The 27,770-nt window shown below is 45.4% G+C and overlaps 2 protein-coding genes across 6 annotated transcripts in view; one reads left to right on the forward strand and one right to left on the reverse strand.

Moving 5' to 3' along the window:
• LOC119184168 (inhibitor of growth protein 5) overlaps positions 1 to 27,770 on the forward strand; it is a 154,158-nt gene that overhangs the window by 81,746 nt on the left and 44,642 nt on the right. The window lies entirely within an intron of this gene.
• Positions 1 to 27,770, reverse strand: part of Alg3 (Alg3, alpha-1,3- mannosyltransferase) — a 156,679-nt gene that overhangs the window by 20,030 nt on the left and 108,879 nt on the right. For all 5 annotated transcript variants that reach the window (XM_075888735.1, XM_075888734.1, XM_075888733.1 and 2 more), the window contains one exon: positions 10,864 to 11,024. In XM_075888735.1, the coding sequence (XP_075744850.1) occupies positions 10,864 to 11,024 (161 nt within the window). The remainder of the gene's footprint in view (positions 1 to 10,863; positions 11,025 to 27,770) is intronic.

The raw sequence follows: 27,770 nt of genomic DNA on the forward strand, positions 1-27,770 counted from the left end.
AGCGCACATCACTCGCAACACATTCGGGCAGCCATCAAATTTTAGACATGATCGCCACTGATCTTCCGCCTCCGCAAGTTGAAGCCCTACAACATCTTCGCGAGGCCTACCAGGATATTTTCGATTTTGGCGACCGACTTCTTGGGCAGACGTCCTTTGTCCAGCATGGCATACACACAGGTGATGCCAACCCTGTTCACCGCCGTCCATACAGAGTGTCTATTTTTGAGTGGAACATAATTCAGAAGGAGGTGAACAAGATGCTAGCGAAGGACATTACTGAACCATCCTCCAGTCCCTGGGCATCCCCCGTGGTATTAGCTAAAAAGAAGGACGGATCGTGGCGATTTTGTGTGGACTATCGCCACCTTAACAACATCACCAAGAAAGACGCATACCCTCTGCCCCGCATTGACGACGCCCTTGACTGCCTCCGTGGTGCCGCCTACTTTTCTTCCATCGATCTTCGTTCTGGTTATTGGCAGATTGCCGTGGACCCCATGAACCGAGAGAAGACGGCTTTTGTAACACCCAATGGCCTCTATTAATTCAAAGTCATGCCTTTCGGCTTATGTAATGCCCCCGCCACCTTTGAACGAATGATGGACTCCCTGCTCCATGGATTCAAGTGGTCTACGTGTCTTTGTTATCTGGATGACGTGATTGTGTTTGCTCCCAATTTTGAAGCGCACCTTGAGAGACTGTCGAAAATTTTTGATGTATTCCGTCTCGCCGGCCTTCAGCAGAATTCATCGAAATGCCGGTTTGGTCGCCGTCGCATTACAATACTTGGACATATTGTTGACGCTTACGGCGTACAGCTTGACCCAGAAAAAGTTCGAGCTGTGAAGGACTTTCCTGTGCCAAAAACCGCCAAAGATGTCCGTAGCTTTGTGGGGCTCTGCTCCTATTTTCGGCGGTTCATCAAGAACTTTGCAGAAATCGCTCGGCCCCTAACAGATTTACTCAAACCAGATGAGACGTTCACCTGGGGTCCCTCGCAAGCAGCTGCATTTTCCGACCTGACCACTTTGCTCACTTCTTCTCCTGTGCTGGCTCAATTCGACCCTACAGCACCAACCGAAGTCCGCACCGATGCCAGCGGTTACGGAATAGGCGCTGTGTTGGCTCAGCGACAACATGAGCAGCATCGCGTGATAGCTTATGCCAGCAGGCTGCTGTCCACCTCAGAGCGTAATTATTCTATCACAGAGCGCGAATGCCTAGTGCTGGTGTGGGCAGTCGCGAAATTTTGCCCTTACTTATATGGCCGACCATTTATAGTTCTCACCGACCACCACGCTCTCTGCTGACTCGCCTCCCTCAAAGATCCCACAGGTCGCCTCGCCCGCTGGGAACTCCGCCTCCAGGAGTATTCTTACACCGTAGTGTATAAATCAGGAAAAGTGCACAAAGATGTGGATTGTCTGTCACGCTACCCTGTGGCCGACTGCGATCCTACGAGCACTGATCCTGTGGGCTGCGTCCTTTCCATCTCCCAGCTGCTTCATCTCGGGGACGAGCAGCGTCGCGATCCGGATATCAGCCGCCTAATACAACAGCTCGAATCTTCACCACAAGACGCTTCTGTTTGCATGTTTACCTTAAGGGACCGCACCTTATATCGACGTAATTTATCGTCCAATGGTCACGACCTACTTCTCGTCATACCAAAGCACCTGCGTTCCACAGTCCTACGCGAGCTCCATAACGCGCCAACCGCGGGTAACCTTGGTGTCTCTCGCACATATGACCGTGTCCGCCGCCGCTTCTACTGGCCTTGCCTTTCACTCTCTGTACGTCGCTATGTCAACGCTTGTGAAATTTGCCAGCGTCGCAAAAAACCGTCGGGACTCCCTTCCGGATATCTTCAGCCCATCGACATCCCATCGGAGCCATTCTTCCGTGTTGGTTTGGACCTTCTCGGTCCCTTCCCAACATCCGCCTTTGGAAACAAGTGGGTCGCGGTGGCTACGGATTACGCAACTCGTTATGCAGTTACGCGAGCCATGCCAACAAGCTGCACTACAGACATCGCTGATTTTCTACTACGCGATCTCATTTTAGTGCATGGAGCCCCTCGTCAACTGCTGACAGACCGAGGCCGTCCGTTCCTTTCGAAAGTGGTTTACGATATCCTGCGTTCCTGCTCTACCCAACATAAGCTCACGACATCGCACCATCCCCAGACAAACGGGCGCACAGAACGTTTAAACCGCACCCTGACAGACATGCTATCGAAATACGTCTCGGCCGACCATCGTGATTGGGACCTTGCACTACCCTACGTGACGTTCGCATACAATTCCTCCCGGCATGACACTGCTGGGTACTCGCCATTTTACCTTCTGTTTGGACGCGAACCAACATTGCCGTTGGATACCTTCCTGCCAGCCGCTGCGCAGTCTACTTCTGAATATGCACGTGAAGCTATTACCCGAGCTGACCACGCTCGTCTGCTTGCCCGCAGCAGATTAATGGCGTCCCAAGACTCGCAGAAGCATCGTTACGACGAGCGGCATCGCGACGAACACCTTCCAACAGGCTCCCTCGTTCTTCTTTGGTCCCCTACGCGACATGCAGGCCTTTCAGAAAAACTTCTCTCTCGTTTCACGGGCCCATACCGCGTGCTTATACGAGTGACCGACACTCCATATGAAATTGTTCCTGATAATCCATCAACCTCTTCCGCTCTGCTGTCAAGGGACATCGTCCACGTATCAAGGCTCAAGCGTTATCACACTGCTCCTGCTGTGGCCCCGTAAACTCGCCGGGTCGGCGCTTTTGCCGCCGGGGGTCGTGTTACGTGATTACGGCTGACTGAAAGAGGGCATAGTGGGGCATACCCAAGAAAAGTGCCTCAGACTGAAAGTGAAGAAGTGGACGTTGTCGGTGAGCTGCGTTGTGGCTGCGGACTGACAACTGTTGTTTTCCACGTAACAATATACTTGGCTGGTGAACTAACAAAAGTGTGAGCCCCTCGTGTTTATGCTACAATACAATCAAAGTGTTGTATTCAAAAGAACGTTTGCAAGTCAAATATCAAATTAAGGTGCCAGCTTCGCAATCTGACAGTGCCGAGCAGTAATAATGCCAGAAACTTATACCGGCCTTTCAATAGAGAGCTATTGCTGGAAGGCAGGGAAAATTTATTTTACAAAAGAATAACTCCGAAGGTTCACCGCATGTATAGAGTGTGGAGGTGGTCTTCTCAACCAGTTTCCAGTAGCTTTGGTTTCGCTCGTATCGTCATATCAGACACAGTGCCGCATCTGGAGTCACTAGTCACTCTTATGGCGGCGGCATCACGCATGCATGGGTGTGTATCTACGCTGCAAAAAACACGCACCACTGGAAACTCTTGCAAATTCACCCAAATTGAGTGAGGACGAGCTTAAAATCCGAGGATGACAGTACCTCCGCTTCAAGTTTCATGAAGACGGCATTTTGCGTCAGCCTGATATATCTGCAGTTCGTTATGTGTTAGTTTTATTTACGGCCTCAAGTTGTCTCCTCCACCGCAAGTGTGTAGCTGCTGACCTTTGAGCAGAATCTTATAGCTACTCTGGTTACGTGTGAGGTCCACATGTCGCTGAGATGCGGGGTGCTGGTGCCGGATGCAGAGCTTCTTTTAATGCCAAGAAGGCCCCCGTAGCAAATCTGGTCCCTGACTACGAATCAGCCTGAAATGTTTTATAACTGTGTGCTATATATTGCATGTTTTAATACGGTGTGCAAAAATGCAAAAGAAATATCTTTTCATGCACATATTGAAATGCCAACCTATGTGGAGTGAGGTGGCTCATGAAAAGAGGTAATGCTAGACAAAATAGCGAAGGTCATTGAACATCTGATTTATAGAGGGATCATTCACACCACGAGCATCCATCTATATTGGAACACCTGTAGGCTTTTTTCACACACACAAAAAAAGTTACTGAAAAAAGTGTACGAGTTCATTTGTGTCTCATGAAAAAAAACCAACCAATGCTTCACTGCATGGCACGAGCAATGAGGCAGCACCTCAGTTCCGATTTCCTTCCTCTGTGTGAATAGAAACATTTTATAGAACATTTAAGTTGCTCCTGGGTCATTTATCTTCAGAATGTATATTCGGAATTTCTTTAGCATTGAATATTTTTGCATATATATAGTGTTTTTATTGCACTGTTTACCAGCTGGCAACCAGAAAGATACACTTTTGACATTTTTGTTCATTTGAAAATATTTCTGTTGCTCCACTACATATTTGTTGGAAAGAGCATTTCGTTGTGCAATATTTGATATGCAGCAGTGCTTGCTGGCGTACTCTTCATACTGGCAAAAGCTATTTTCCTGAGACATGAAAAATAACAATTTTCACGCAGTAACGAAAGAGTTAAGAGGGTGTGGTGAAGTTTTTTGTGAAGAGGGAATGAATGTGACACTAAGGAAACAAGGGGAAAGAACCGAACCTTATGGAGTGCCTACTCTGCTGAGGAAATGTAAAGGGGATGTGTGGGCGCTTATGTTAATCTCGGCCATGCATCCCAAGAGGGAGGGTTGTATGTAGACGTGCGTGCTAATGCCCACATTGAAGGGGGAGATCACCCGATGTTCTGTGCGACCAAAAACCTTGGTCCGATGTCAGTGCAACAGCACACCACCGTGAACTTTCAGTGTACGCCATGTTAAATTCTCAACAAAAATACATCTCACACAATGTTGCAATCTCTTAACAATATACTGATTGATTGATTGATATGTGAGGTTTAACGTCCCAAAACCACCATATGATTATGAGAGACGCCGTAGTGGAGGGCTCCGGAAATATCGACCACCTGGGGTCCTTTAACGCGCACTCAAATCTGTGCACACGTGCCTACAACATTTACGCCTCCACTGTAAATGCAGCCACCGCAGCCGAAATTCGATCCCGCGACCTGCGGGTCATCAGCCGAGTACCATCGTAAATGCAGCCGCCGCAGCCGGGATTCGATCCTGCGATCTGCGGGTCATTAGCCGAGTACCTTAGCCAATAGACCACCGCGGTGGGGCTCTTAACAGTATACTGTGCTTCGAACTGCACAAATGTGATCAGTTGGGTCTATTTTAAAAACCACGGTGGTCAACAACCGAAGAAGAAGACGACATTGTGGTGTGCGCCGCACTTCAAAAGCGTGAAGCGCTCGACTGCTTGAGCAAGGAGGTCCCGAACAGCTGACACAATTGTGACAGCTACCAGTCCATTGGGGCCCTTGTCCAGTTCGTAGCGAGACCTGCTGTTGACCAGCTGTGCGGGCACATAACCATGCTTGTGGCCACGGTTGAGGCCTGTGGGCAAGCCGGCTGCGACGGGGTCTGTTGAGTCAGGAAACTGAGACGTGCTGAGGTGTTCTCAGGCGTGGCCAAGCACATCGTCAGGGTATTCGCTCGGGCAGCGGAGCAGCCGTCTCAGCAACTTCTGTAGGTGCGTGGTGAGCAAGGAGCAGCTTAATACCACGAGGCTCATCGGCACGATAACTGTGCCTAAAGTGGTGCTAATCGAGTAGTGTGCGGACTAGATGCACCGCATCAGGGCCACTAAAAGCGCACACTTAAACTAAATCTACGATTTTCTGCCACTGTATAGCAGTTTCTTCATGTACTTCTAGATAATTGTGTTGTCTGACAACATCTTGTCATTTGAGCACCTGGATGCATCTCTATAATGCACACGTTTGAGCGCCTGGGCTCACACGAACCTTTCACAGCTGTCAAGCTTGCCAGGATTGGCTAGTAACATCCAAAGCCAACACTAGAACACAAGGGTGAGACACGAACGACAATATAGTCAGTGATGGAAAGAAGTTAAGACAAAGATGCAGAGTTCAGAGCGCAGATGGAGCAGGAGCGTGTACCTGCAACGGTTCCTGTACACAGCAGAAGAGTATAGAGATAAATTCGTAGTACAAGACCAGAAGACAGAGAAACTGCCACGCAGTTCACTTCACAGCTCTCGGGATACTTCAACCATTTGCTGGATCTTGCAGAGATGGGAAAAAAACTACAATGGGTTAAGGGGGCTGGCAATAGCTGAACAATTTGTCAAGGGCTGCTCTCCCGCAATAAGAGTTTCCTAAAAGAATGGAATCGCTGAATTACACAGGAGCTCTCTGAAACAACGAACAATGTCATTCAAATTCAGTCTCTGCTAAACTTGGGTAAAGGGTGAACTGAGAAATAAGCGACACCAGGCTCTGGTTTGAGAACGAATCAAAGAAATCTCCTCAGATTGACAACCGTTGTTTCCTATGAGACAAAAAAAGGGCATAGGGCAGCTGATTGCTGGTAACATATGACAGGGAGCTCCAAACACACGAAAACGACATTGACAGATATGCTTCCACCAGAGAGCACAAGAAAGCAGTGTCATGCACTGCTGAAATGGAACGAACGGCTGAAGAATCTGCAGAGAACGAAATATACCTAGTTCTTAAAGATAAAGAAAGGATATCTGCCATCAATACCGCAATCAGCAGCGGCATTTCATCAGAAAGAAGACAAAACATGCCAGTGGCATGTCAAGACTTGGTGTTTCGTTGTGTCGCATCTAAGCAAATGGTATCCACAGCACAACCTTCTGAATGCAAGGTGAAATGTGATGAGCTGGGGTCAATATAAGAACTGTGCTTGTCAACAGCTGAGGAGGAAGAATAATGCAACATTGCGGTGCGCACCAGCACTGCTTGTGGACAGCATGACAAAAGGCTCGATTGTTCGAGCAGCGAGGTGCTTTGAGGCAGCAGGCGAGAACAGCTGACGAAGAGGCGATTGTGGTAGCTACCGGTCTGTTCCAGGGTGGACTTGCTGTTGAGCGTGAACGACCAGCTGCACGGGAACACAGTTATGCTAGTGATCTCAGTTAGGGCGTCTGGACGAGTTGATGGCTGCGTGGCACCTAAAAGCTTAGAAGTGCTCAGGTGTTCTCGGGTGTGGCCAAGCACATGGTCAGGGTACCCGCCCGGGTAGCAAAGCAGCGATCCACTGCCATGTGTGTGGAGTGACTAAGCACTATAGGACCATGAGGTTTATCAACGTGTTGAACTGCCGTGACTACTGGGACATGAGAGATCCTCATCGAGTGGTGCACGGACTATAGGTGCGCTGCATCAGGACCTCTAAAATAGTAGTGCACGTTTTAAGGACTAAATGGATAATTTTTCGCCATTGTATGTACACTAGTTACTTTGTGTACATCCATATAATTCTATAAACGTCCTGCGTTTGGCTACGCCTCCTGTTTGAGAGCCTAAGGCCACACAAACCTCTCACAACAAGAAACATTAATAACACTTTCATACTTCTTATATCTCAGGTAGCCAGAGCCAGGCTAGTCACATTGTAGAATCCTACAAACTCGAAAACACGACACTCGGGTCACTGTGCTCATACAGTACACTCACTTTTGTGTAGCGAGCTGTTAGATTTCATTAAAAGTCAGTGCAATGATATCATGGTGAATGCTGCATTCATACGACAGATAGAATCCAGATATGGAGGGGCAGATGGCACATCATGTGACCTCACATCAACGATTCTCCTCACCCGTGCCTTGTCTGCCTAGCTCGCAGATGAATAATGCCAGCCTGTTTTTCACATTGGGATTCTGGCAGCGGTACACTGCAGCTTTAGCAGACAAATCAGCAGTGTCTGGCAACTGGCAGGCGAAAGTCTGGATGTTTGGGACAGTTGAGATGAAGGAGAAATGAGACACTGTCTCATTTGTCTCTATCCTGCTGCCACACCATAAAAGAAAAAAAAGAGGGGGAATACAAAAGTCCTCATATATACATCAGGGAAGCATATATGACAGAAAAATAATTCACAGAAGTTAGACATCTTCAAACAAAAAAGAGCAACAGTCATCACTGCTGCCACAGCCCTTCTAAATAAGAAATGGCATTTGCTGAAAAATTGCTGTTCTATGAGTGAAGAAGACACATTTGCCGTTACATTTGACAAGCCTGACAATGACACGCCAGGTTTTGATGACTGCCATAATATTTGTGAAGTTGACATTACTTCAGACACGGCGGGGAACGCTGGTTCTGCTGCGAACACATGTCGAACGCGCAATTTTCTGGCACACCGAAACCATTTGCCACTCGATGACACCGCCCTGGTGCCAGTGGAAAGGATTCATTACAGAGCACTCCTCCTTTTACGGTTGGTGTTTGTTACACACGGCGACTATACTTACCTTTTGAGGCAAACTATAAAGCCTGGAGATATAATCCATACCTGTTTTACCCGTTTCATTATTTTTAATTGTGCCACACTCGGCAAACATTTGAACTCACATAAAACAACTTGATTTTTCATTTAATAGATGGAGCTACCACCAAAAATGCATGTGATATTTATAATTTATTGAAAATATTTAGTTTGAAGCACTGAGTGATCAAGTTAGTGAGCAAAAATAGATACAAGACACAATATGCATCTACTAATGCGCAATACTCGTTGGTAGTTAGCATCTAAAAGAAGAAAAAAGCAAGTTTCTACAGAACTGGCCAGCAGAAACATTAGCTAGATTCAATGCTGTCCTGTAGGTTCCCTAATAAAGATAAAAGAATTTTCTTCTCATAGTATCACAGAAACGGCCTGTTGCTTCATTATACAGAAGTTCGGAGTATCAGCTTGTATAGTTTTGTCGTTTCATCAGTAATGCATGATCAAGTACAGCCATAAACTGCCCGATTGACACAATAATAATTCATCAAGTTTTCGCAAAGCACTAAGTGACTTCGCATGGAAAATAAGTCTAATGTAGTCTACATAGCCACTAAATATTATGGCTCTGCTATGTAAAGAAAAAAAGATATTCCTACACAAACTTTCATTATTTTGCCCATTTTCACTGAAACATAAATAAATTACTAATTATTTTATGTCCAATATCTCTTCATAAAACTTTTGAATGGCACTTTATCTAAAAGTATAGTAAATTCTGCTTTGTTACGTTGAATAGTTTCGCCGTACTCGCAGTACAACGGAGGCTTGTACAGCGAAAATGCTTTTTTGCTCACACTATTTTCGTTGCTACTAGGTGACGCTTCCGACCAGGCATTAAAATCAGATGTCATTGAAAAGAGGGGATCATAAGCTTTCTGAAGTAGCCCAATTAAGTTTTCTTTGTGAAGCGCAGCGAGCCCAGTGCATCTGCAAACAATGCATAAAAGGCAGAGTAGGACCACTACCTTAATGTTGCACTATCTGCTATAATAATGGTTACTGAAGACAGTTGGACCACTGTGCTACATACATTGCACTCCTCTCAAGCGATGTCCACCTACAAAGCCAGGTGGCACGGGACTTATTTTAGCAATCACAAACTATTTTTTTACAGCTGCATCAGGAGCCGTAGGAACCAGTGTGTCTCAGAAGTTTAGCAGCTTGTGTGCATCTGCTGTGTTATAATCAATCAAATGTCGTTCTGCATTCGAGTTTAACAAAACTAAAGTGTCCCAATCCCCCGATGCTTCAGCCGTGCAGCTGTCCTCACTGACTGGCTCGCCGGTTCAGTTTATTTCTGAGGCTGTATTCTAAAACCATCAGCTCACCTTATCTTTTGATGCGCACTGATTAGAGAACAGGGGGCAATCTGTAGCTTTAGTCATTGCACACACAGGATTCTACGGCAGGTGAAGTGGTGCTGTTGTCTCTAAACACAGCCCATGTTTAAACACCGATTTTGTGGACCAGATGCGAACCATGAGATAGAAACGTAATGTGCAGCAGAGCTATGTGCACTGTCGGTACATAACGACAAAAAAAAAAAAAAAAAAAAAAAACTGATATAGACTGGCTGATTACAGTATCCTCCCTACGTAAACGCGGCCCTACACATGACAGCAGCAGGGTCAGTTATAAGCAGTGCAACGAAATTTTTCTTCACAGAGTCCTCGAAAAAGTGATTTTCATTTTCTGTTGGCCTTCATGTTGTTAAATGCTTTCAAACCTGTCTGATGTGCTCGGTCGAGAGTAATCCAGATGAACTTGTCCGTCAACTAGATACACATAGAGTTAGAGGTGGATCATTCGCGGGTTATTCGTTAGTATCCATGACAAATCCAGATTAGCTCTGCCATCTGAATGTGCTATATATAAGCAGCTGATACAGTTATTTCTATAACACATTGTCTCCACTGTCATGTTTGGCGACGTTAGATTACAGTCTTTGGGTGCTGTCAACACAATTCGAGCATCCCTCACAATGCATCTTGACAATGTGGCAATTGAAAACTTGTTGCATTGTGAAGGAAGATTTACGTGGGAGTTTAATGTGCATGCAAATCTTCGAATTATTGGTCAGGGCCTTACATCCAAGAATTCGCATGCGCATAAATATCCGAGAAGGAGATGACTGTTGCTCAGTTGGCAAGTGCGTAGGTTAGGTTCCTGCCGTATTCTTGTTGGCTTTACTTTGTATATTTCAGTTATTACAATACACCATTAACATTACCTTCCTTGGGTTCGTTGTCGGCTGATTTTCATTACGGCTCTGTCAAAGAAACGAGCATTTGAAAAATGTTCTTCATTCGAGTGAGGGCAATGAAAGCTAACCGAAAGCTGGCTTTCAAGTTTCCCTTTGTAGCACTACATGCATCTTGAGTGCCTTTTTCTCTGCCGAGTCATCTTGCACTGTAAATATGGAAGCTACAAAAACCAACTCGCTCAGCATATTATGCTCTAGGACCATATCCCTGCTTATATACCGCATCATTTCATGATAACTAAATTCTTTTTGGGTTTCCGACCATTTCATAATTGTGTGGTTCAACTGTATATTCAGCCTATTGAGAGGATTACTATGAAGACAAAAGTTTGTACTCTCTGTACCTGAACAGAATGCAAGCCAACACCCAGCGCTGCCTGATGAGGAAGCTAAGGGAGGCATACAGCAAGGCCATGGCGACTGGGTCGTTGAACAGGCGAAGCACGTAGATAGAGTGAATGCGGTATGAGGTGGCACACATCAGGACGAGGACATACGGGGGCACCTGCGCATGCAATCAACACAGCATCACTACAACTCTGCTCCCGCTTCTCAACTTCTCTACAATCAACACAATATGGTTGTTCATTACAACAATATTTTCATACAGAGGAAGCCACACTGAATGTCATAATCATGAGTGCACACAGCTCTTAACATTGCAGCAAATCGAGATCCTTTTACCTTTCTGATAACAGGGCAATATAGTTGCACCAGTGCCCACAATCTTCGCAATACCAGTTCTCTCTCTGGTGACTGTACATAGAACATAATCGAGATCTGCTCTGCCAGTGTTGCAATGACACCAGCCATAAAGGTTCTGCTTTACCAGCAGGTCAATGATGTACAAACACCAAAAAAAAATGCAGCTATCTGAAAATGGTCACGGATAAGTGTAAGCACAGGCAATCTGGTTGTGTCTTCGTATGGCCGCAGATGTGTCGATATCTATGATGATGGGATAGCGACAGCTTGCCACTGGCATCGATAAGCTGAAGAAGAGTGTACTAAAATGCTGCTGCTGAAGAAACTTGATTACATGTCACTTTCTGTATCGCTTCTTCTTCACACGTCACCAATGGCTAGATTTGCAGCCAGGGAAATTTAGTTAGTCGAGGAAAAAACATTGAGATAAACTGTTGCGTAGCTCACCTCAACTTGATGACGTCAGTTGCATGTTGTAACACAAGCAGATATGCACACTATTTGTCGGAGGTTCAGTGGTGTATAATGCATAGGCTTGTGTGAATAGTGAATTTTAGGTTCGAAGCGAATAGTGACTTTAATAGAATAATTTTGAATAGAAATTCGTATAGTATATATCAGATAGAAAAAATGGGCATATTTGTCATGACCCAAGTAACCTGCAGTTAATTGAAATAAGACCTATGCAAATACCATTCTTTTTAGTTCGAAGTGGAAACAACCTTGAATAGTAGCAGGATATCGGTAGAATGCAAGTAATAGAGAGTAAAATATGTTACTCTTTAAAATTTTTTGCACATAGAGCAGGGAGAACAAGCTTTCAAATGTGAAAAATGAGGAATCGATGTGAGGGTAATACCAGGGAATTTCATTTCTCGCCAACTACAGGTGGCACGCTGTATGATTCATGATGTCGCCCCGAGGAGGGTCAGCCCGTTTGCTAGTGTGGGAACTGATAGGACGTGCAGACCATGCCACTTTTGCTGGATACCGCTGAAGTGTATACGAGATACTTTCTTAAACCACGCAAGCATCATTTGCAGCAGCACTTGTGTCACGGCCATGTCTTAGGCTCAATCATCGCGATCGAAACACGAAAAGAATACACGTATGCTTTTCGAAGCGTCGACATTGCGACAAACAGCTCAACAATAATGCCGTTTGGAAGGCACTAATAGTACAGAAGTTAGCACAGAGGCGTGGATTGTGTAGCCGTAACTGCACATGTCACTGGTCTAACTATTTCGCTTCACTGGTCGAGCTCGAGAGTGTTGGCAGCATGAGGCACTCCACAATATCTGCAGCAAGTGTGATGCAACGCAAAAGAAATACTACGCTTTTATTTTGACCTGGCTGAAGGATATTACCCATTAAATACAATGAAAGTGACTTACGATCATGAAAAAAAGTGACGCACTAGAGGATGTGACGTGCAATTCACTCGTGGGTGTTAGCAGCTGACCATTCATCATCGTTGTCACTTTCCGTGTGTCCGCAGCCTTCGACGTCCAGTGAAAAATTCCCGTCATCTAGTTTCAACACCACTGCTGAAAGATATCTGAAGAATTTTTTACACGATTATGTGGGGGCAAAGAGCATTTCTTTCTGAAATCCGCCAACAGGCAAATCCCTTGCTGCAATCTATCCCTCACTAAACGTACAAGAACAAGTGGCAGCGCAGTGTTGGCCAATTTGAGCGATCTTTCTGCATACAATGTATTCATGCACTACAAAAACAATTCTACATACAACTAAAACAAGACAAGTTTAAGCGAGCGATAACATTCAACTAACCTACGTGGCTACAAAAAACCTCTCGAAGCTTATACAAGTATACTATGGGCTATCCTTGAAAGCATGAGTTGCCATGCATCTTTACGATAACTTCGCGTCTTGCAAGATCGCATCAGATTTATCATGTCGCGCAGGTCTGTCTAGAGATGCGGGAAACATGGAAAGTAGTAGTGTTTGCTTTTACATAAACACTGAGGCTAACACAGCCAAACCAGGAAGTGGGCGCTCTGGAATTCCACTTGGGGGTGTGACAGTCTATTACAGACCAATTTCTATTTTACCTGTATTTTCTAAAGTAATTGAAAAGTTGTTACATAAACGAATAGTGTCATTCTTAAACAAGCACCACATTATGACGCCTTTTCAATTTGGTTTCACAAAGCAGCGCTCAACAGAAACTGCCCTACTAATGCAAAAAGAAATCATACTCGATGCATTTGAAAAGGAAATATATACACTTGGAATTTTTGTAGATTTCTCAAAAGCATTTGACAGAATCAACCACATTACATTAATTAAAAAACTAGAACACTACGGTTTTCGGGGGAACTTTATAAGTGTCATAAAAACCTATTTGAAATACCGACAGCAAAAAGTAGATATAAATGGCTACGTATCTAGTTTTAAAAAACTGTCACATGGCGTGCCCCAAGGAAGTATTCTGGGTCCCCTGCTTTTTAATCTGTATGTGAACGACTTGACAAACATCGATAACAATACAACATTTATCATTTATGCAGATGATACCAGCTTATTTTTTAAAGACTGCGATTTGCATAAACTAGTTGACAAAGCAAATAGTGTCTTGAAACTGCTGCACATTTGGAGCATAAGAAATTCGCTAATTATAAACACCTCAAAAACAAAATCTGTGCTCTTTCGTCCAATAAATAAGCCCGTAAACTGCGATTTATCATTAGCGATTGGCTCAGAATCTATAAGGATTGAACCGATAGTGAAAACTCTGGGAGTTTTTTTCCACGAAAACATGCTATGGAAGGATCAGGCTGAGTTTGTCCATGCTAAACTTTCTCGTACTGTAGGTATCTTATCGCGCTTACGTTTTCTCTTGCCACAAAAAATTAAACTCTTACTATATAATTCGCTATTTTTATCTACATTAAGCTATTGCTATCTAGTATGGGGCACCACATCGGAAAAGAACTTAGGCCGAATATATAGATTACAGAAAAAGGCTGTGCGCATAATTACAGGTGTTCCTCGCGATGAACATTCCAAACCCATTTTCGAAGCCCTTAATTTACAACCAATGCCTGAGATATACAATACAATTTTAATGAAGCGATATCGTACTTCCTTAAAAAATCACGACTCTTTTCTTACTGATTTAGCGCGTTTGACACCCTATACCTGCCCCTATAGCACACGAGCTACCGATGACTGGAAAATTCCTTACACACGTACTAACTATGGTCGCCAGATGATGAGCTACTTACTGCCACTAACCTTAAACAGTTTCTTACAATAAACCATTTATACTGCTCCGTTCTGTAAATGTTTTTCAACGTGTTAATAAAATGCAAATCGGCATGACCTTGAAGTACATGTTTTGATATTGTATAATAACTGATGATCTCATGCTGCTGTTGCTGTTGCTATGTTGTCAAATGGTGCGAAAGCCTTCGTCAAGCCTTAATGGCTTTTTGCTTTCGCCCCACAGCATCACTGTTGTGACTTTTGTAATGTCTCCTGTGATGTCGGAATAAACTGAATTGAATTGAATAACCTTCGCCAATACTTTTTACTGGTCACGCAGCGTAACTCAATGAGAGAGCTTCATATACCATAGCCCGCAGTTTCTGTGCCGCGGCATAGCTAGAAGGGGGACGAGAAAGTTGACTGCTGCTGGCCGTCATTAGGGGAGTGTGGGCACGGAGTGGTGTTCTTGCTGGTTGCCCCCTTTTTCCTCTTAATGGTAACCTCATTGCGAAAGAGATGCCCAATACCTTTGGTGAGCCGGGCCGTCGCACAGTATACAATACAGTCGAAAAAGTCCCTGCTTTTTTTACCAGCTGATGCAAAACAATGCAACTGTCAAATCTTGGTTCTACTCCACTCACATGTGCGAAAAACATTTCGATGCAAGTGACATTATAAGTAAAGACAGGTGCACAGTGAATGGAAATATCATTTCACTGCTTGGACCAAGTTTGGTGGAAGGTGCCATACCCATAATTTTTCAAGGTTTGCCTGCTTACCGGCTCAAACCAAAACAGCGTGCGCATTCACTAACAAAGCTCTCACTAAAAAGGTCGCAATAACTTTTTCCAGACTGTGATGTGACTCGCAAATGGAAACATCTCCTAATGCAGCCAATGCAGAAATCGAGAGTGTCTGATACAAAGCTTGCAAGTGTCCTACCCACTCACTACCTTGGCAGTTATTTTTGATGATATACTGCTGGAGCTTTGCATGCAAGACATGATTCTTGGGAGTCAACGAGGGACAACATTTTGGATTACCTTGGTGGTTATCTTGCAAAAAAGTATGTGAAAATAAGCTGCAAGGACTGCCTCCAAACACTCAGAAGCAACTCCCAAGAACCAACTGCATTGACTGAAACTAACGCCATTGAAGGAACTATTGTGCCTCCTGCGAATCGTGGAAGAAGATATGGATGTAGATATGTGCTGCATGAAAAACGTAGCCTGTGTCAATGTTCACATGTTGAGGACGCCCCCTTCAAGTCCCGAACCCAGCCGAAGTGGCAAACAAGGCACCGAAGCCAACCCTGAGCAGCGAACAAGCCGCAGGCAGAGGAGACTGCAACCAGAGTACGGGCTCCTTCCTGAAGCTGCCAGGCAGCCCCGGATCTTGGCATCAACAATGACCGCCCCCGTGCAGCCTGCCCCTGTCATTCTCCGGCAGCCCAAGGAACCTCCAACGTTCCGTGGATCGTCAGGCGAGGACCCAGAAAGCTGGATCGAAATATACGACCGAGTCACCACCTTGAAAAGCTGGGACCCCGAAGAAAAACAACGTCGCATCTACTTCTACTTAGAAGACGCCGCGAAGATGATGTTTGAAAACCACAAATCCACGCTACGAACCTGGGAACTTTTTCGGATGACAATCTTGAGCACGTTCACAAGCGCCGTTCGCAAGGAAAGGGCCGCCACATTGCTGAAGACAAGGGTGCAACCCCCTAATGAAAGCCTACCATGTTCATCGAAGAGATGACCCAGCTCTTTCGACATGCCGACTTCACCATGGTTGAGGAAAAGAAGCTCCGGTTTCTCATGCGGGGGGGTCAAGCAAGAGCTCTTTGGGGGACTTGTTCGGAACCCGCCCAAGACTGTCAGTGAATTTGTTACCAAGGCCACGGCTTTAGAAAAGGCGCTTGAGATGCGCACAACTCAGTACAACCGCCGCGCCTCATTTAACACTGCCAAAGCCTTCAGTACCGGTGACCTGCGCGAGACCATTCGAGCAATCCTGCAAGAGGAGTTGCGAAAGCTGTTACCTTCGACGCAGCCTCAAGCCAATTCGATCGCCCACATAGCCCACTAAGAAGTTTGGCAGTCGCTTGGAATCCCAGAAGCACCGCAGCCTGGAGTGGAAGCAATGAACTATACCACTGCAGTGCACCGCAATGCTCCTCCACGCCCTCGTCAGGACACTGCCTGGCTGCAGTTCTTCCGTCAGACACCGCCACCACCACCGCTGACGCCATACCGCCCGCCGGCCGGCCAGCGCTACGCTTCAAGGAAGACTTACGTCTGTCTGGCGTGCCCCTGACCACTGCCCACTGTGCTACCACTGTGGTGAAGCCAGGCACACGTACCGCAGCTGCCAGTACTGCCAGATGGGACTACGTGGTTTCGCCACCGAGGCGCTGCATACACAGTGGGGTGAAAGGCCATGTGACATCACTGACTATCTCGCGGGAGCGCAGAGGACACCCCGGGAATCATCTCGATCACCTTCACCTGGCTGCTACATGTCACCGCACCATCGGCAGTACACTGGCCCAAACCGGGGCTGGTCGCCTAGCCCGTAACAGGAAAACTAAGGGCAGCAACCGATGGAGGTGTGGTTGCTGTACAATGAACTGCCGAAGATCTTTCGCCACCGCCGATGACGACGCGACGAAGCCTCAAGAACGTGCCGCCCCCCGAACGCAGCTACGTCGTCGATACTTTGCGGCCAGTAGCGAACCTGACGACGCAACGTCGAAACAGTGGTACAAACCGTCGTAGTTGTGATCAGACGCCACGAGCCAGCTGCAACACAAGGCGACGAACTAGCGACCTCGACGTCCTGATCGACGGCCACAGCATCACAGCTCTCGTCGACACTGGAGCTATTTCGTCATCAGCGGAATGATTGATTGATATGTGGGGTTTAACGTCCCAAAACCACCATATGATTATGAGAGACGCCGTAGTGGAGGGCTCCGGAAATTTAGACCACCTGGGGTTCTTTAACGTGCACCCAAATCTGAGTACACGGGCCTACAACATTTCCGCCTCCATCGGAAATGCAGCCGCCGCAGCCGGGATTCGAACCCGCGCCCTGCGGGTCAGCAGCCGAGTACCTTAGCCACTAGACCACCGCGGCGGGGCGTCATCAGCGGAATGTTCACTGCGAAGTTGAAGAATGAAAGTTTGGACAGCCTGGGAAGGCCTCGAAATTCGTACTGCTGGGGGTCAGTTAGTTACGCCGTCAGGAATCTGTACAGCCAGAGTCACCATTAACAGCAAGATTTACCCGCAAGCTTCGTCGTACTACAGCATTGCTCGGGAGATGTCATCCTTAGAATGGACAGCTTAAGCCTCCATGGTGCCGTCATCGACCCGAGAACAAAGTCTATAACACTATCCACAGAAAAAGCACTGCAGTCGCACACGTCGTCAGGAAGGCACACTTTGAATGTGCTGGAAGACCAAGTCATCGTTCCTTTTCGCTTCATCATTAGCATTTCCGTCGGCACTCAAGAATCAACAAACATGCAAGACATCGTTGAAGGCGACCTGCACCTGTTGATCAACCACGATTCTTGTGTTGCAAGAGGAATCACTGAGCTGCTGGGAGGACAAGCAACAGTGATGCCTACGAACTTCAGCAACGAGTACAAGCCCAAGAGCAAAGGCATAATGCTTGCCTACATCGAAGAGATACTGGAAGCCTGCAATGATTTCGCCCTCACCGATTCCGCCAAATCTACTCCGACGACTGAAACTCTGCAACCAGCTTTCGGCGTTAATCCGAGCCTTCCGACGCATAAAGAAGAGCAGCTGAAAAACCGGCTCCTGAAATACAAGAACTGCTTTTCGTCCTCATCAAAAATACGACAGACTCCTGTCACGAAACATCGAATCGTAATAGAATAAAATGCCAGGCCACTCTGTCAGAGCCCGTACAGAGTTTCGACGCAAGAACGCGAGGCCATAAAGAAACAAGTAAACAAAATGCTCTGCGACGACATTATCCAGCCTTCAAAGAGTCCATGGGTGATGGTGTTAGTGAAGAAAAAGGATGGAAAACTACGCTTCTGCGTTGGCTATCGCCGACTCAACAATATAATGAAGAAGGATGTATACCCTCTACCCCGAATAAACGACACCCTTGATCGACTCTACGCCAAATACTTTTCATCGATGAACATCAAGACAGGCTATTGGCAGATCGAAGTAGACGAGAGAGATTAAGAAAAAAACTGCGTTCACAACACCAGACGACTTCTTTGAGTTCAAGGTCATGCCCTTTGGCCTTTGCTAGGCGCCTGCGATGTTCCACCGTGTTATGAACACCGTACTTACTGGATTAAAGTGGCAGACTTGCCTCGTGTACTTGGACGATGTCGTCGCCTTTTCCTCAAGCTTCGACAATCATCTCGAGCACCTTGAAGCTGTACTTCAAGCAATCAAAATCTCCGAACTCACTCTGAAGCCAGAAATGTGCCGCTTCGCATACGAGCAGTTCTTGCTTTTGAAACACCACGTGATAAGAAAGTTTGGAGTACGCCCCAACCCGCGAAATACAACATCCATCGCTGCATTTCCGTCACCCGCCGACAAGAAGACCGTGCATCGATTGCTCGGCCTCTGCACCTGTTACGGGTGTTTCGTAAAACATTTCGCCTGCATCGTCGAGCCACTCACTAACCTGACAAAGACTGATGTTGCGTTCAAGTGGGAAACCCGACAGGACGAATTATTTCAAGAACTAAAACGACGCCTGCAGACCGCCAATACTTGCTCATTTCAACGAAAACCCCGACACTGAAATCCACACCAACGCAAGCAGTGTAGGGCTCGGAGTTGTCCTGGTGTACACTGAAATCCACACCAACGCAAGCAGTGTAGGGCTCGGAGTTGTCCTGGTGTAGAAGATTGCCGGACTTGAAAAGGTCATCAGTTATGCGAGGCGGTAGCTATCTAAGGCGGAAGTCAACTATTCCACAACAGAACAGGCATGTCTCGCCATCATCTGGGCTACTCCAAGTTTCGCCCTTATCTCTACAGTAGGCCTTTCAAAGTTGTGGGCGACCACCATGCCCTCTGTTGGCTAGCTAACTTGAAGGACCCTTCAGGTCACCTCGCACGGAGAAGCCTGAGACTTCAGGAATTCGACATTACCGTCATTTACAAGTCTGGGCAAAGGCACTCTGACGCCGACTGCCTGTCTCGCGCCCCATTGACTCACCGCTGCAGGACAACAAAGATGGCGATTGCTTCCTAGGAACTTTAAGCATCGATTATTTTGCAGAACCACAGCGTGCCGACCCTGAAATCAAGGGCCTTGTGGATTACTTAGACGACAAAGCGGCGGTTTTTCCAAAGGTGTTCAAGCGAGGACTAGTGTAGTTTTGCTTGCATAATGGCATCCTCGTGATGAGTAACTTTTCATGGGCCAACTAATCGGGCCAACTACCTACTCGTAGTACCTTCAGCGTTACGTCCAGAAGTTTTGGATGCTCTACATCATGACCCGACAACTGGACACCTCGGTATTTCCCGTACTCTCGCGAGAATACAGGAGAAGTATTACTGGCCTCAACTTGCCGCCAAATTCATTATTTACGTGAGAACATGTCAAGACTGTCAACGAAGAAAAAAACCGCCGACTAGGCCAGCCGGACCTCTCCAGTCTATCGAGCCACCTCGCTGGCCATTTCAACAAATCCGCATGGACTTACTGGGGCCGTTCCCGACATCGATTTCTGGAAACAAATGCATCGTCGTAGCTACTGACTACCTCACTCGCTTCGCCGAGACAAGGGCTCTGCTCAAAGGCAATGCCACCGAGGTAGCAAATTTCTTCGTCGAGAACATTGTCGTGAGTCACAGAGCTCCAGAGGTCTTCATCACAGACAGATGTACGTACGGCCTTTACTGCAGACCTCACTCAGGCAATCCTCAGGTACAGCCAGACAAGTCACTGCCGGACCACCACCTACCATCCACAGACCAATGGCCTCACCGAGCGTCTCAACAAGACCATCGCCGATATGCTGGCCATGTACATCGACGTCGAGCGCAAGACGTGGGATGCAATCCTTTCGCACATGACCTTCGCGTACGACACGGCCGTCCAAGAAACGATGCAGATGACGCCGTACAAGCTGGTTTTTGCAAGGAGCCCAGCCATGATGCTCGATGCCGCATTAATCAATGTCAGTGACGAAGAAAACATCGACGTGACTGTCTACCTCCAGCGCGTCGAAGAAGCACGACAACTCGCCCGCCTGCGCATCAGCAGGCGTCAGACAGCCGCCACTACAATCTTCGACGAAGCTACGTAGAATACCAGACCTGCGACTGCGTTTGGGTATGGGCGCCGATAAGCCGACGAGGACTGAGCGAAAAACTTCTGCGACGGTACTTTGGACTGTACAGGGTAGTTTGACCTCTCGACGCACTCGACTACGAGATTGTCCGTAACGGCATCACAAACTCTCAATGGCACCATGCACGACCTAAAGTCGTCCATGTCATGCGCCTCAAACCATTTCATGCGTGTTAAGGAACATAATGACTATTATTTGTTGTTTCTCTATAAATGTGCTTTATTGCTTATACTTATTTTTTCGTTGTACTTTTTTCAATGTCTTTTTTGTTGCATGCATCTTTCTCTCCTATGAGTTGTCTTAAGCATCGGGACGATGCCTTTTTCAGAGTGTGGTAATGCCACGTTCCGTCCTCAAGTTTTGTTATCACATGTTTGACTGTCAGCGCAAACCATGCCTACAGTGCACCGTTCGAGAAGCTTCGGGATGGCAGTAGATGATTTTGTAAGGTTACGCCCACCTTGTGAACATTACAGGTTATTCTGGAACCTAGGTCACCACCAGCGATATCACTAGAATATTCAATGGCAAGTGTATAAATTCGGACACGTTTTGCCGCTTGTCAGTTGATTGATGGCGGGCGCTCCGTTCGTCGCTATCAGTGCAAATCTGCTACTGTGGTCTGACTTTCCGTTTGCTGGGCACAGGTTCGCCCAAATAAACAGTTTATTCTCCAACATACTCTCCGCTTCTTCGTCGACGTCAAGACCACGTGACAATATCTTGCTGGACGACCGCATTTCCTCGGCCAGCGTTGGCTGTGAAACAGATATTGTGAGAACTACGGGAGAAATGCACCTTTAATTAGGTTCCATCTGCATTTCTTTAAGCATAAACAAAACAAACCGTTTCAGGTTGGCAGACGTCCATTCTGTTCAGGGAAAGGGGGAAGAAAACCAGAGACACAAATTTTTTTTTTTTCAGTCATTTTTTTGAGTTAGTCACTCCAAACTTTTTCTAAAATTTCATCTACAGTTTATTGAAAGCAGATTTAAATAAACTCTATGTGCTTGTGTTCATGGCAATTTGGGATTATTGATAACTGTCAGTTTTGCAGCAAAAAAATAATTATGCGGAGATTTTTGCCCACATTTGTGCACAAGGTGTAGTATAGTTGCGAAACTGAAAATGTTACCTAAGTGGATGGTACACAAGTTTGCTTCCTGATAGGCAGAAATATTTCACGCATGAAATGCTACAGTTGGTTTGATAGAAATATCTAACTGCATCAAGCAAAATTTTAGAAAGGAGCAAGAAAGTAATGCAGTTTTTTGTATAATTTATCAGTGTAAGCTGAATAACTTGATGTAATCTCTGGGTCGATTTCGGTATGTGTCCGTATTTACATAAAAGGAACTGGGCAGCCAACTCAGGGTCATTGTGATAGAATATGGGAATGCATAGAAAAGAGAGAAAGCTCCGTATATTGGAGGTCGGCAGCGTTATGAAATCTGAATGCGTAAAATCAAAAGCTTCTGCTCGAACATCGCACATAGTGCCTATATCCAGCAAAATCATTTCACAGCAGTTTCACCTTATTATTTTATTAACCTTCAAACTCAAAGGCGCAAATTATGACACCAAATAAAAAAAAGAAATTAACAGAGTATTCCTCTCCCTTAGCAATACCTCAATCATCGCCTTGATTTTTAAGCTATGTTTCACTAACAATAACTCAAGAGGTACTTCAAAAATATTAATGCCAAGTTAGCCTGATATACAGACTTGTTTATTGGCATGCGAACTTCTATTGGCAGCTTCGTGATGCCTTATAGAATAAAGTGACAATTAGTCCGAAAATGAATGTTACATGCAGACAGAATACGGCTACTCTGCAACCTGTAGCACAAATCCTATCAATCATGCAACACCAGTCACAGTGTCTGGTTTAACCCTGAAAGTGCCCATGCAGGAATTGAGAAATGTAGTAATGGTACGAACACACACGTCAGTAGACAGACACCCTCATTTAAAACATTGTCAACAGTTAATGAGTTTGGCAATTCGACAACGCGTGTAATTTAGCATTTTGACAATACTATTCACAGCTGTGCTTTGTTAATAAGAACACGGTGAAAAAAAATATATGAATGTATTTGATGTGAAACACTTCTGCAAACGCAAAAAATGCCCTACGGAGCGCGGCAGATCAATGCCCCTCTGCTTATGGTGGCCGTTTTTGTTGCCATATTGCCACATTCCATTTCCCAAGTTTTGTTATCGTCCCAAAACACTACACAATTCTCCGCGCAAACCACGCCTGCAGTTTTGAACAAGCTTCCGGACTGTTGTAGATCATTTCAATAAGATCACGCCTACTCTGCGAACTGTACAGATTATTCTGGAATCTACACCACCGCCAGCGATAACGCTAGAACATTCGACGGCAAGAGTATAAATGCCGAGGCGCTTCGCCGCTTGTCAGTAGTTGATCGACGGCCGACGCTCCGTTCGCCGCTATCAGTTCAAGACTGCTACTGTAATCGGACTTTCCGTTTACCGGGCACAGGTTCGCCCAAATAAACAGTTGAATTCCAACGCAAAGTCTCCTGTCTTCGGCCACGTCACGACCCCGTGACAATATGAAACCTTTGTGGAATTTTCGTGACCAGTGAAAAGTACTAAAGGACCCTGGTAATATGTTCATTTAACCTTGAAGTGGGGGCTTCGTGGCAGTGCAGATTTTTCCTGGATGATAGGCACTTTCAAAGCTTAGCGCCACTCCACTGCAGTGAAACAACCTCTACAAGGGGTTACATGCAGACTAATGTACAAATATTCGTTCGAATATTTGGAAAACTTCAACAATTCAAATTAGAATCAAAGCGAATTCAAATGCACTAATATTGATTTGAATATTCTGAGCATTAGAATATTCGCACAAGTTTCAGCACATATCCAATCAGATTGGTGGCTAGTATTATGTACAACATAACAATGAAAGCTACAGTGGAACCTGCTGGTTATAAACTCATTTGGCTAAGCTGCTACGATCAGTGGTGATTTGCATGTTTAAAGCCTTGAAATAACATGTACACTTAAAGCAGAACTTAAATCGGTCCTCCAAGTGATCATTACAACTTCAGGGCCGTAACTAGGGAAGAGTTGAGGGGGTTTTGAGACCCCAGAAAATTTTTCATGTGTGAACTTTCTGGGTGATACCTAAGTATATGCATGCCTTCCCATCAATCACCAGTTGCACAAGTTGGCAGTTCTATAGTTAACCCCCCCCACCAAATTCCTGGGTACAGTGCTGGTTGCAAATTTCTTTACATGCTTACTGCTTTTGTACTAAATTGTAAAACCATTTCAAGGGCCCTTCAAAGATCAAAAAAATTATTTGGCAAACACAGACTCTGGCATGAGATGAGATAGAGACACGAAATATAAATAAAGCCAGAAGCAGATACAACTAACTTGTTTTGCGAGACATGGACTGCAGGTGGCCAGATGCTGTTTCTTTGCCATATCTACAGTAACCCCTTCTCTGCCATATCCAATAAGCTGAAGGTCGGCACTTTTCTTTTCCATAATTCACGCCGTTTCACTTTCCACTCTATTGTCAACGAAGTGGCGCTGTCATTCAAGTGAACATATTTCGGAGCAGTCACTGGCACTTGTACAACACCCTTTTCCTTGCATGTGCAGTCTCATTGCACATCTTGCATAAACGCAGAAGTTTTGGAATGCACATCATGTTTATGTTTGTGTAAACCACTAAACGATGGTGATAACCGATTTAAATTATATTTAGCTTAGAAAAGATTCAATCACCGCTGTGGCAAAATCAGAGAAGTTTAGGCTTGTGCGAATATTCGAATGCTTTGAATATTCGAACGAATAGTTGAGTATTCGAATTCGCTTCAATTCGAATTTAAATTATCGAATATTTTTGAAGCATTCGCAATGAACGAATAAAAATATATTAGTCTGCATGTCACTGCCTGTAAAGATGGTTTCACTGCAATGTGGAAGTGCTAAACAGTGAAAACATCTACGAAAAATCGCTTTGCCGTGAAGCTCCCCTTTAAATTTAAAGGGGCCCTGCAACACTTGCTGAACGTGATCAGAAAACGCTGCGGATTGAGAGTCAAAGCTACCGAAAACACGCGAGGCAAATATTGTAGCGCAGCCCGTGGCCTGTAATTCACAATAAATTTTCAAAGCTAAAAATTGCTTTCTTTTTTCGGCAAATGACACTACAAGCTCAAAAATCACTTGTCACAGCCAAGAAATATATGGCTCTGATCACAGGCATTGGCTGATTTGAGCATGATGCGCTCGCCGTTACCGGGAGCGCCGCTTGTCCACGAGTAGATGCGCGATCGCGCTGAAAAACCGCGTATTCGAAGAAAAAAAAAAGGGGGGGGGCTCAAGGTCACGAGGTTCGTTTGGAGTACTTTCTTTCGTCATGCCATTCTTCCCTGCTTAGCTTCCAGCTATTTCGCTAGGACGAGAAGAGAGAATGCAATTGCAGTGTGCGACAAATTTTTGGAACTCCACTCGTACTGGACCGATTCTAGAAACCTTGAGGCAGTAAATTTGCGAGGCAACAAGAATGTTTACTGGCTCCATGGCTACTTGAAAAAGTGTTGCAGGGCCCCTTTAAAGAAACATGGTACTCTCAAATGAATTCTTCATTTTATTAAGCTTGTTATGATGGCTTATATGATCCAAGTATAAAAAATTTTAAAACATTAAGTATCTTACAGTTTATCACTGGCATCTTGCTGAAACTACTACTCAAAGCTGTTTTGACTTCCTTTGAATTTAAAAATAAATGGCATTTGCATAGAGCCACTATTTCAATTCAAAAGACATATTGTGCAGGTTAGTTAGGTCATGATAAATATTCCCTTTTTTTTTTATATGTCATACATACCATTCGAATTCGATTCGAAATTATTCGATCGAAATTACTATTCACTTCGAACCAAAAATTTATTATTCGCACAAGCCTATAGAAGTTTTTAGCTTGCATTGTATTCTGCTATACTCAAATGGGTGCAGGAATACCAGTACCCAATGGTGCTATGGACATCTTGAGACACTTTGTGCAACAGATATCATACATGTGTTTTTCACCTGCTCTTTTTGAGAGATAGACTGAAAAGGCAACTCATTTATAAATATGCCGCTGCAAGAAAGTCGCACCAGAAGTTAATGCAGCATATTTCAGCCTTGCCTGGTTCTAAAAATTAATAAATGGCACTAACCTATCCAGCCCTTTAGGGGCTTTATGCCTCTCATGTTTTCGGATCAAGTATTCTGGGCCACTTTAGCTGATAACCAGGCTTAAACGACATGGTCGTACAATTCGCGCTCACACTTCAGTCTATTTGGCTTGGTGGCTGGGGTACTAGATATTGCAAGCAGCCATGAACAAAGGCAAGTTTGCGAGGTGTGGCCATGAACAAATAAAACAGAACACACACCCCGAGGGTAGTCTAAGTACCATTAAAGGAAGTTCACGTTCCACATGCATGCGCAGATGCCGTCTAGTACAGTGTAAACAACTTCCAACGTAGCTGCCTTTAGTGTAGAACCGGATACAAATGTGATCTTTTTCAACTCCCGACCCCATGTATACCCATACCACTTATTGTGCAGTCCCCCAAGATTGTAATGATTGTAATGTGGTTGCGGCACAATCTTCATGTCAGTCTTTTTCGACTGCCAACTCCATGTATACCCATATCGCCTATTTTGGAGTCCCCCAAGATGAAAAACTGGTTATAACACAGTTGCGTCAAAATATTTGTGACAAACGCAGGAGGGAGTGCGCATCAGAATGGAGTCGTGCTGGGTGCGCGCGCCACTGGGAAGCAAGTGACGAGGCCGTTATGGAGGAGGAGAGAACGCGGAGTGAATGAACGAAGGGCGGAGGAAAGAAAAAGAAAAGGTTAGGAAAATACCATAGAATGCTGCGCGGGCTCACCGAGAGGAGGGAGGCGACGAATACATAGCACCGGCGTTGATGCGGCTACAACGTACTAGCCTCGCTACCGTGGCTTTGGCCGTAGCGTCTCAACATGGCACGTGTGATGCGATCCCATCCTTATCAACCGTTATCCAGGACAACTTTCTGTGGCAATGAAGGAAAAGCTCCGGGAGCGGAGTTACTGCACATGTACTCCTCCCCGAAGTAGTCCGGCTAGATTCGCGTTTAGAATGACGGCTGTGTTTGAATAATACCACAGCAAAGAACTTGCTAGATCTGTATACACAGCCATTTGTCAATGAAATTGAACACCAGATCCTAAACGGCGAGTCGTTCGAATAGCTGGAGAGCGACGAGTCAAAATGGCAAACGCCATTTTGACTAAGAAGTGCACCTAAACCTTGCAACGTTTTCAGACATGCAAAAACACGAAATTACGCTTCATGAAGCAAAACAAATATTAATATCTCCTTAGTTCATACTAAGGGACCCCTTAAGGCCCCCTTAAGTTCTGTAGCCTTCATTGCCACTATGGAGGAAGGAATATACTGAGAAAAGACCGTTACGTCACATTTTGTGAAGCCAGACGTAGGGAACAGTAAAAAAGTCCTCCTCACAAAGATCAGCACGCTAGAGCGGCTCGCGCATGCTCAACAACCACTAGCGAGAGGGACGAGCCAAGGCTAGGCCGCCGCCATTTGATATACAAGCAGTAAAAGCGAAAATTGTGTGCTGATTTCGAGCCAAATTGCTGCGATACTCTATATATCGCCTGTGTGCCATTCGCAGCCCGATTGCGGTTCATATTCTGAATCTACAATACATTTGCAGCTTTGCACTTCGTGTTTATTCTGCTGAATTTAAAAGAGAAACGACGAAAATCGGCTGGATGATTGCCGCGACAGGCTGTTTTCTTCTGCAGATACGGTAAATTTGGGGTATGGAACACAATGTAACAGTTAAAGGTTAATTAATTTGTCTCGCTATTTAGCCTGATG

Source organism: Rhipicephalus microplus, chromosome 3 (genome assembly GCF_043290135.1).
Source record: "Rhipicephalus microplus isolate Deutch F79 chromosome 3, USDA_Rmic, whole genome shotgun sequence".
Taxonomy (NCBI): Eukaryota; Metazoa; Arthropoda; class Arachnida; order Ixodida; family Ixodidae; genus Rhipicephalus; species Rhipicephalus microplus.